The sequence below is a fragment of the Tetrahymena thermophila genome, assembly GCF_000189635.1.
Source record: "Tetrahymena thermophila SB210 genomic scaffold scf_8254798, whole genome shotgun sequence".
Lineage (NCBI taxonomy): Eukaryota > Ciliophora > Oligohymenophorea > Hymenostomatida > Tetrahymenidae > Tetrahymena > Tetrahymena thermophila.
In genome coordinates, this window is record NW_002476554.1 from 90,722 (window position 1) to 101,470 (window position 10,749).

Below are 10,749 nucleotides of genomic sequence, written 5' to 3' on the forward strand. Positions count from 1 at the left end.
TTGAGGGTTTAAACCTACTACTAATACAACGTATTAATTAAATTCTTTACATTTAAAAATGAATATTAATTTTTTATATTATTAATTAGAATTTCTTCTTTTTTCAAAACTATTACATTGAATTATTATACATTCAATCATCAAATCAAGTACAAATAAAAGGGCGAACAACAAATATTGCAAATATATACTGCACAAATAATAGTGTTCTTGATTATAAATTCAATCAAGTATATTTTTTATCTTTAGAAATTTGAATGTAGGTGATTTATTTATTAAAAAATAGGGTTTCGGTTAAAGTACTATGTTCTGTAATTATTCATAAGATACATTCTAATATACAACTGTTTAATAGCTTTATAATATGATGCCTGGATGTTCTACATATCTAGTTGATACAAATTAATTATGTAAGTAATGTGATGCAAATTATTACTTATAAAATGGAATATGTGTTACAGATTGTGATGAAAATTATTTCTATTCGTAATTTATAATTTTTTTTTTTTTTTTTAAATTCAGCTACAAAATATAATTATTTACTTTTAATTAAATAGGGGCAATAATTGTATTGTTTGTGATTAATCATGCTAAACATGTAACGGACCCTCTTTTACTAATTGTCTGATATGTCCTCCATAAAAATATCTGTTTTTAGATAATTCATGCAGAGATTGCACTTAAATAGGATAAACTGTAATAGGAAATAATTGTTATTGTATTGAAAACTATTCATACTTTAATTTTGATTGTGTTTAAACTTATTTGGATTGCCAATCAAATATTTTTACGAGTCGGTAAATAGAACAATGGAATTCATAAATCTAAATAACTTTTATAGTTGCATTTGGAGCAACTTTTTTTCTTAGTTTTATTTAGGCTTTATTTTCTTCATCTAGCTTTGGTTTAGCTGCGTTTGGATTAACTTATTTTAAAATTATTTATCTCACTTTAGTTGATAAAGCTGTCCCTTAGCAGATATATTCTACTTTAAAAACAGTTGTTGGTAGAATTATTTTTTTTGTTTATCTCTAAATTAAATAAAATGTTTTATTTAAATAAATAATAGATTAATTCACATTCTAAAAACTTGATTTTTTAAACCCTTTTGAGACTCTTATAAGCTAAAATGAAAATTAATACTAAACTTTGTAATATTAAGACTTTGGCCTTTCATTTAATATCTTGTAAACATCTGGATAAGCTCTTACTTTATTTTTGATTTGCAGTTTTTCATTTATTCTATTTTTTGTTTTGATAGAGAAATTAAGATGTGGTGCAATAATATCTGCTTCAAAAATATTTTTTGATAAAGTTCTATCAAGTTTAATTATTTAATGTTTGTTATTAATAATTAGCATTTTTATGATTGGGATCAATCAGTAAATAAAATAATTCTTTTATGGTTTTAGCTTTAATAGCATAGGATTATAACTAATTCCGTTAATTATAATTATAATATTAACAATCATATTATTTTAATAACAATATTACTACATTAACATACCAAAATCAACGAATATGTGCTTTGAATTAATTATTAAAGAAAAAATTATAAATGAAGCAATAAATGAGTCTTTTTTGAGAAAAAACTATATACTCATCTTCTAAGTATTTGAGTCCGTTTTAATACCAATTTGTTTCATATAATCAAGTTAAAAGTGGATGACCTTATTTATTATAGTAATTATAATTCAATTTATTTAATTAGCATTAACAATTTACTTAAAACCATTTTATTCAAAACTGGTTAATGCACATTTTATAATTTAATCAACCCTTTGGTTGGCTTCCTATATATAATACTTTATGCTTTGCATTTACAGTATGAAAGCAGATAGAAGTTATTGTCCTTAAATTACAGATTCCTTGAGCTATTCTTTTTTTATAAATATCTAGATTATTTTGTTAGAAATAATATTATATTAGCTCTTATCTGTTATTTTAAGTATTTATCAGTTTTAAAACTAAAAATAAAGAACCTATCATAATTAATTTGTTAATCAAAGTAAAAGTTAAATGAGCCAAGTTGAGCTAGAGTCATAATTCAAAATTTCTAACAATTTATCTGAAGAAATTGAAAAAGATATTAAATAAAAAGAACCTGATTTAAAAAATAACTTATTAACAGTTCGCCAAAGCTTTTGCAAGAAAAGAAATGATTAAATTTTAAGAACTAATTATAATAAATATTGAAATATATTATATAAGTTTTGTATAGTAATTTTAATTTTTATACTTTACATAAATAATATCCCTATTTTAAATTAAAACATATGCTATGCTACAAATCTTTCTTATAATTAAGAAGAAAATTAAACCCTCACTTAGTGATTTACCTAATTAGAAAAGGTTACTTAAATTTTATTTATTATTATTAAAAGGGGATTAACATTAATTTTTTATTAATTAAGATTAGATTTTTAATTTTTTTTAAGAGACCTTAAAATTAATTTCACTTTATGTAGTGCTTATAAAAAAATTAAATTTTTATGTATTAATCATTCAAACAAGTAATAGGATAGTTTTACAAGTCTTTTTAATTTTAAACACTTTTATCTAAAGTTTTCAGTAAACTCATTTTCGCCATATCTTTACCTATAACGTTAAAATGAATTCATTACATTGCCTCAATATCATTAAAAAAAGTTAAAATAAATTTACAATAAAAGTATTAATTCAAAAAAAAAATATAATTTACTCTATGCTGATAAATAAATGATTAAGACTTTTGCATTAAGCAAGAGCTGAATACAAATCATTTTCCTCAAATTAATCTTAGCCATTACTTAAGTTTAATTAATATTACAATTTAATTTTTTTTCAAGTTTTGTGAGAAAAAGTTACTAAATTTCTAGAGACAGAGTTGAAAGATTTTTACAGTTTGATAAGCCGAGTCCAAAATTTTTAATATTTATGTAGTTTAAACAACTATCAATACTATAAATAAAGTATTTTTAATAATTAATTAGAATAATTTATTTGGATTTTTATTTTACAATAGACAAATCGATAGACTTTTAAGACTAAAATTTAAGCTAAAAACACTTTAGAAATCGAATTCATGATTATTAAACAAGTTAATGCTTCTGTTTAATTATTTAGAAATGTATTAAGAATACAGTTAAGTATTTTTTATCAAAACAAATTTTAATTTATTTTCATTAATCAAAGGAAAAATAAAAATTTAAAACTTTTACTTTGCATCTAGACTCAATTTAATTTAAGATTGTTCATTATTAAAAAAAGAACTGCATAAACTTTTTAGTCCTTCAGATTGCATATTATTATAGCTAACAATTTTAAATTAATTTAACTTAAATATTTAAAAATAATTATGTAGAAAACCTAATGTTTATAGTCAAATCTTCAAGGTTCGCAATTTTAACTAATGAGTATCCTAAATTTTAGCTTCCTGAAACACCTATTTTACAGTTTCTTTAATAAATCATTAATTTAAAGCGTTTGTTTACATAAAAAAACAAAAATGAAAAGGTAAATAATAATAAAAAAAGAATAGTACAGAATCTGCAAATTTAAAGATTTTAGACTTTAGAAATTATCTGAATTAGATAATAAATTTTAAGCCCCTTCATCTCCAATAGAGTTAGATCTAAAAAAAATTACCAAAAATTAAATAAATAACAAGAAGGTAAAATTCAAAATCATTTAATTTTCAATTTTCTTTTTTTAAAATGATTTATTACGATAAATTTAAATTTAAATCCAAGAGACTTTCTAATTTAGATAAACTAAGGCCTAAGCTCAAACAACCAGCTGGTCCTATTTAATTATCCCTATTGATTAAATTATTAATTTATTATAATAATAAAAATCTTGATAATGTTTTTGATAATTTAAATTGTATTTTTTAACCATATTATGCTTATTTTAATATTTTGGATTTTTTCTGTAAAAAAATAATAATTATAACAAAATATACAAATTTAATTAAAAAATTTTGCATATTTATATCTCTTTATTCATTTAAAAAATATAATAATTTATACGTCAGATCAATATCCAGGAAAACAAGATTTAAACATGCCTTTAATGGTGAAATTAAATTGTAAGCTCCTTCATCTTAAAGATAATTATTGCTTTTTATATTAAATTTAAAAACAATAAAATTTTAATAATTAATAAAACTATTGATTATAATTTTATAATCTGTTTTTTATTAAAATAAAATAAAATTTTTTTTACTAAAGAGATAATTTTAACTTTTGTAGGTTTTAACACTTAGATAAAGCACAACCTAATTCAGCTGCTCCTTATTTTTTAATATAGTTACAACTTTTTAAGATTTAAAAAATAAATATCTTAAAAGTTATTATTTATTATAACAAATAAAAAATTTTAATACAATAAATTAAGATCTAAATATTTAATGTTAATCCAATTTTCTATTTAAGAACTTAATTTTGATGCTTCTTCTGACTAAATGTTTTTATACCTTTTATTTTAAGTTTATATATAAAATTGATCACTTTAATTATATTGGTTATTGTTTTAAAGTTTATTATCAAATTTTTTAATTATAATTAATACTTAAGATCTATAAAAGCATCTTATAAGTATGAGTAATCCCTCTGCATTAACTTTTTACCAAAAAAAAAAATAAATTTTATTTTAATTAACTCAATAAATAACTTTACTTCATATAAATTATTAAAATAATTATTTTAGTTGAACATATTTTTATTTTATCTTTTTTATACAAAATTATTTAATTATTTATGGTAATTTCAAAATTATCAGCCAGCACAAATTGTTTGAATAGATAAATTTAAGATATAACATCATCAATATTGCTATTCTCTGATAATTATTTATCTAGTAGGAAATAAATATTTAGTAGGTAGGTAGAATAATAAATATTATTTAAAAAATTTAAAGAAAATTTAAAATAAAATTAATAATTTTATTGAAGAATAAAAAAGATTGATATAAATTAAAATTATAAATATTATTAATTAAATTCTTTAATATAATTTTTTATTTTTACATAAATTATATACATCAGCCATCCAAAAAAATAGTGATCTTAAATCGCTAAATTTTTGAATGGAATCTGGCTATAATAATTTTATAGGATTTAATTAAGAATTTTTGATTATTTCTTAAAAATAAAGTTATTATTAAAAGGTTTTTTGTTTTTTTAAGAAATCAAATATAAATTTATTTAAATGATATTTCAAATATTTAATTACTTTTTATTTTCATAAATAGTTAAAATATTATTTTAATAATATGAAAAGTGATTGTATGTTTGCTTACTTTGTTTGATATTAATTTACTGATTATTAATTTAGAGTTGTAAAGATATTAGTGTTTCTTATAAGATAATTTTTGTTTACTTGAATTTGTGGAGCAAAATATTCAATTTAATCAAATATATTTATTGTTATAATTAATTTGCATTTTTTAAAGGAACTTTATGGAGTAATACAATTAGGATATTTTAAATAAGATAACATAGTAATAAATCTAAAATAGATTAAAACATGCTTAGTTATTATAAGAACCTTCATACTTCAATCAGGATTAGATTAACTATAAAAGAAATTACTACAAAGACTTGTTTACTCTCGAGAATAAGCTCAAATAATTTTAAAGAAATGATCTAATATATAAACAAAATGACATAATTAAAAAAGAAAGAATTTAAGATTTAATAGATAAAAGAATGGATTTAAAGCAAAAAGAAGATTAATTATATGAATAAATAAGAAATATATAAAAATTCTCTAGTAGCCCATCATTAATTCGCTCATAATAAGCTAATAATTATTATTCTACACCTCAAATTCCAAATAAAGCTTCTAATAATATTAATATTTTTACAAATGCTGGTAGAACTGTCTCTAATATTTAAAACAATTAAAATAACCTTTTTAAAAACATGGATTTTAATGATTTTAAAAAAATGAGATTACTTAATAATTAGTATTCATTAACCGAGCTAGAATTAGCTCAAATTAACTAAAATTTATAAAAGTTTGATAGCTTAGTAAATAAGTAGCCATACGTGAATAATATAATGAAGTTGAAGAGTTAAAATGATATAACTTCTGAGAAACATGTAGTTGATTATCTAAAAGCTTAAATAAATGATTTAGATTTACAGTGTACTTCTTTATCCAGAAGCTCTCCCTATTATATTGATAAGCAGAGGCAAATAGATCACATAAAAAAAATAATATTCTTTATATAAAATAAAGTAAATAATTTAGTTATTAATTATATGTTTAATTAATATATTACTGGTAATATTTAACAAGTAAATAGAAACAAAACTCTTAATAAATTTAATTTATAAAAATAAAAGAATCCTTTCAAACCTCAAGCAGATATAGGAACTGGTTCTAACGAGCAAATAAATGGTTTTCATATTAACTGGGATTTTATTAAATTTATTCCTAGCTATGTTAAAAGAGTAAAAATCAATTATGGTATCTTCAAAAGAGAAAGCACGTTTTTTACATATAGAACTACTTCAGATTATTATGCTCATAATTAAAATTATTTAGTAATTAATTAAATTTTATCTGATAATATTGAAAACTATTTTTTAGAATTAAATATTTTTATTTTAGTTGGAATTAAAATAAATTAAAAAATGAACAAATAGACTTGTAAATGAAAGGATAATTAAAATAAAAATTAATAAATAGGATAATACACCTGACAGACAAATAGCTGTAATAAATGAACAACATGTCATTCAAGGTATGATTTTATAAGAAAATGTTGTACTCTATTTAGATTTGTGGATATGGGATGAGTCAGACTAAAATTTAATCAAATATGGGTGGTCTCTTTTAGACTTATTCGATATAAAAGGAAATTTTCTACCAGGAAAATACAGAATACCGTTCTATCCGAAAGAAATGAAAGCACACTCTTTATTTTAAAATGGACTTAAATATTTAAGTCATAATTGCTTTTGTTATATTAATGTGTAAACAAGTAAGGAGCATTTTAATTTTAATAAGTAATAATTTGATTACGAATCTGAGTACTATATTCCTCCTCTGCACTTGAAACCTATTAGAGAAGAAATAATATATCAACCAGATAGCATACAGATATATACCTCTGCAGGTAATAAATTTAGTATTATTTATCATTACTTATGCATATTTTTAATTTAATTCAAGATGATATGCCTTAAGTAGGAATTCCAAAGAGAGATAAAACCATCAAAGATAAGCTAGATCAAAAAAATGATTTTATATGTAAAATAACAATTAAATTTTATTATTTTTACAAATAATATTTTTAATAAATGAAGATAACTAACCAAAAGCAGAAAACCAAAAAAAAGATGGAAATAATGAAAATAGCAGTAATAATAATTTATAAAACTCAACTTTAAAATTGATTGATTGATTAAAAATAAAATTAATAAATTAAAAACTATAAAAAATACATTGAAAAATTTTAAATGAATTAAATATTTATTACACAAAATAAAAAATGAATAGTTTTATAAATATTCTAAATTTGTTTCCTCTCGCGCTTCTCTTTCAAATATATTATTAATTAATAATATTTTAAGTATTAAAGGGCAGGGCTTGTAAAAAAGGTGTGGGATTTAAGTATAAGAATTATTTTTAGAAATTGTTTTTCAATATACAATTTAATTATAAATATGTATAAATTTATTTTAATTTATTTATTTATCTACTTATTATTCATTTTATTTTAATTCTTCTTTTTGATTAAAAATTCAAATTATCTTTATAATATATATTCATATTTAATCAATATTTTTAGTTCTTTGATTTACCTAATACTAGTATGAAATAAATAGCAAAACATTTATGAGAAGAAAAAAAACATAAACTAAAAATATAATTTTTTTCAAAGTAGATTAGATTTTTAAATGTGATATAATTAGATATGTATGTATATGCTTATGTTATTTTTAAATCATGAATATCTTAATAAAATAACTTATTAATTAATTAATTACCATTATATTTAAATTTCTCATTTCAAATAAGCTCATAATTTAATGAATTTTTTAATAATAGTACAAGTAATTGCATAAACAATCAAATAAAAGTAATAACTAAAATAATTTAAAATATTAGATAGTAATGATTACTATCTATACAGCAATTATATTCTAAATTATAATTACTCGAGTTTTAACTTAGTAGCAATGTCCTTAAAACTCTTCTTTATCTACTCTATACTAGTAATGTATTTGCAATTAAAGCTATTTTATTGATCCATTTACTCTATAGTGTTAAGATTGCTAAACTAATTCTACTTCTTCATAGCCATAAAATGCATATTATTTATTTTTTGATAGGTTAAGTTGTGATATTTGTTTACCAAACTTTTATTACAATGAAAAAAATAGTTAATTTCATATTTATATGAATTAAGTACCTATTTGCATTTAATGCCCACAAGGATCAGGGAATAATCAAGCAAATATATATAATTTTTAAATTTCTAGTTGTAGTATTTGCTTACAAAATTATTATATGACAAATCCTTCCTCTGAATCTCCTACTCCAAATTTTGCATATTGCCTACCGTGCCCTAATGGAACTCTTAGTTCTGGTGCTTAAATAGTTGATCAATCTGTGTGCAACTCTTGTGCAATAAATTATTATATGGTCTAAAGCTCAATAGCTGCTTCATAAAACAATAATAATTAAGGATTTGTGCTAGCTACTTTTTAATTATGTATTCTACTATGAATTTAAATTATTAATTACTCAAAAAAAATATTAACATTTATAATATTAAAAATATTAATATAAGGTTTTCTCTCCTTAAATATTAAATACTTTTTATATAAGCGTATTATTCGTTGTATTTTTATTTTGAATTACTTAAAATTAGTAAATTTTCTTTTCAATAATATATAGAGAGTACATTCTCATTAATTAGGCCAGTTAGTTGATAAAAAAAATGGTTTTTTGAAAAATTTTTTTATTGAAGGTAAAATTACTTTAGTAAATTAATTTATTTAATATTTGCTTACATTAATTATACACAATATTTAAAGCCTGAATTTGCGATACAAGAACGAATAAAATTTAAAATGATTTTACAATTCTAAATTTATTTAAAATATCATATGATAGTTTCCTAATCTTAAAATTTTTTAAGGTAATTAAGTGTCATTTTTTTAGAGCTAAAATTATATAATAGTTAATATATCTAAGATTTCATTTCCTTTTTTTAAATATAAAAAAGCTTTGTCTTATATTTATCTTGAATAAAAAAATATATTTTTGAAGAAAAGAAAGAAAAAGCAGTTTTTAAGAAAAAATAAAATGGATCAGATTTAAAATAGCTAAATTTTAGATAATAATTAAAATGAATTATTTATCATCTAAAATTATAACTAAAAATGTAAAATTCATAACCAAAGGTTGGATATCTTGAAAACAGATAATTACTCAAACAACGAACAAATGCTCAAGTGCATATATTGTCTTTTTGGACAAAATTTTAAATTTATTCCTCTGAAATAAGTACTTGATAGTAATATATCAACCATATTTAAAGGATGGCCCATATTAGATGACTCTTAGATCTATGATTAGCTAATGCTAATACCTTAAAAAGAATAACTAATAAATTAGAGCATTCAAGATGTTCATAATTTCTACAAGCTTTTAAGACATGAAATTAATTTACTGATTGACAAGAAAGAAAAAGATTCATTAATAAATATTGAAATGGGATTGAATAACTTTGAATATCCTTTGGATTTATACGATAGAATTTCCTAAAAAGAAAAACTTAAAGATATCATACTCAATTAATACCAAGATTTTCTCAATTAAAATTAAGCATTTTCTCAAATTATAAAAGAAAACCTTGAAAAACAAGAAGTTTATCATAAATAAATTCTTAATTCTCTTAAAACACTTTAAAGTTATAAAGTAGATTTGGTATCTTAAAATTAAATAAAGGATTAAATTATTCAGCTTATCAATTAAATTAACGATTTTTCAATTGCTTAAGAAAGTAGGAATATATTGCAGGTTTCACAAAATTCATAGGCCTAAGAAAATAGTTAAATAAATTAGATTTAACAAGAAGAATCAAAGATGGATACAATTATTTAAAATACTACGACTGAAGTAGCTTAAAGTATTTTACTAGCTTAAGACAACAATATTTAAATTAACTCATTATAAGAACTTCACAAAATTTAAAATTTCTAAAAGATAAAAATTGAATTAAGGTAATTTAATTATTCTCTATATTTTAAATTAATTTTTTAGAAATGAAATTTTGTAAAAAATCTTAATTTTAATGCCAAAAACTAAGCTAAAGTATAAATGAAAATTATATCCATAAAAATTTTAGGGAAAATTATGATTTTAAAATAAAATAAAAATTAAAATTTCCATGTCACATATTAAAAAATTTTCTTTCACTTAAAATTTTCATTATTTAAGGTGTGTTATTAGAAAAAATAAGGCAGTAAAATATTTTAGATAATAAAAGGATAAGCGAGTCTTCTTAGAAAAAGACTTTATTTTTTAAAAACCCTGTCTTAAAATCTAATATTTATAATATTTGGAATAAATAAATAATATATTAGTTAATCTTCTAATGAAAACAAATTTTAATTTAGCTTAGTAATATTTTAAATTCAAATTACTAAATATCCTTTATAATTTCTATTTCACATTTTTTTGTTAATATAATTTAAATCTATTAATTTTTAATAAAAAATAATAATAAATTTATTTTTTATCAAAT

At 19.9% G+C, this 10,749-nt stretch overlaps 5 protein-coding genes across 5 annotated transcripts in view; 2 read left to right on the forward strand and 3 right to left on the reverse strand. All coding sequences in view use genetic code 6, as the record gives it.

Annotated features, from left to right (window-relative positions):
• Nucleotides 1–222: 222 nt before the first annotated feature.
• Nucleotides 223–1,361, reverse strand: TTHERM_00165010 (hypothetical protein; the record flags this gene model as incomplete). The annotated part of the gene is made up of 2 exons (XM_001008656.2): nucleotides 223–388; nucleotides 544–1,361. 2 exons carry the CDS (start codon nucleotides 1,359–1,361, stop codon nucleotides 223–225), a joined length of 984 nt encoding a protein of 327 aa, XP_001008656.2.
• A 1,140-nt stretch (nucleotides 1,362–2,501) lies between these two features.
• TTHERM_000165029 (kinase domain protein) lies at nucleotides 2,502–4,697 on the reverse strand (the record flags this gene model as incomplete). Its single annotated transcript, XM_012795777.1, has 13 exons — nucleotides 2,502–2,598; nucleotides 2,702–2,788; nucleotides 2,848–2,940; nucleotides 3,000–3,089; nucleotides 3,201–3,293; nucleotides 3,349–3,438; nucleotides 3,524–3,613; nucleotides 3,708–3,797; nucleotides 4,011–4,100; nucleotides 4,207–4,296; nucleotides 4,367–4,456; nucleotides 4,552–4,601; nucleotides 4,659–4,697. The coding sequence occupies 13 exons, from the start codon at nucleotides 4,695–4,697 to the stop codon at nucleotides 2,502–2,504; spliced, it is 1,089 nt and encodes a 362-aa protein (XP_012651231.1).
• Nucleotides 4,698–5,432: 735 nt separating this feature from the next.
• TTHERM_00165030 (hypothetical protein) lies at nucleotides 5,433–7,626 on the forward strand. The gene is made up of 5 exons (XM_001008658.3): nucleotides 5,433–6,223; nucleotides 6,332–6,532; nucleotides 6,678–7,107; nucleotides 7,164–7,241; nucleotides 7,298–7,626. Exons 1-5 carry the CDS (start codon nucleotides 5,441–5,443, stop codon nucleotides 7,393–7,395), a joined length of 1,590 nt encoding a protein of 529 aa, XP_001008658.2. The 5' UTR covers nucleotides 5,433–5,440; the 3' UTR covers nucleotides 7,396–7,626.
• An 878-nt stretch (nucleotides 7,627–8,504) lies between these two features.
• On the forward strand, nucleotides 8,505–8,723 carry TTHERM_00165040 (glutathione S-transferase, amine-terminal domain protein, putative; the record flags this gene model as incomplete). Its single annotated transcript, XM_001008659.3, has 1 exon — nucleotides 8,505–8,723. The coding sequence occupies one exon, from the start codon at nucleotides 8,505–8,507 to the stop codon at nucleotides 8,721–8,723; it is 219 nt and encodes a 72-aa protein (XP_001008659.3).
• A 1,949-nt stretch (nucleotides 8,724–10,672) lies between these two features.
• TTHERM_000165050 (hypothetical protein) overlaps nucleotides 10,673–10,749 on the reverse strand; it is a gene marked incomplete at both ends in the record, with an annotated part of 506 nt that continues 429 nt past the window's right edge. Inside the window, one exon of the mRNA XM_012795778.1 lies at nucleotides 10,673–10,749. This exon is cut by the window's right edge and continues 134 nt beyond it. Coding sequence (XP_012651232.1) covers nucleotides 10,673–10,749 — 77 coding nt within the window.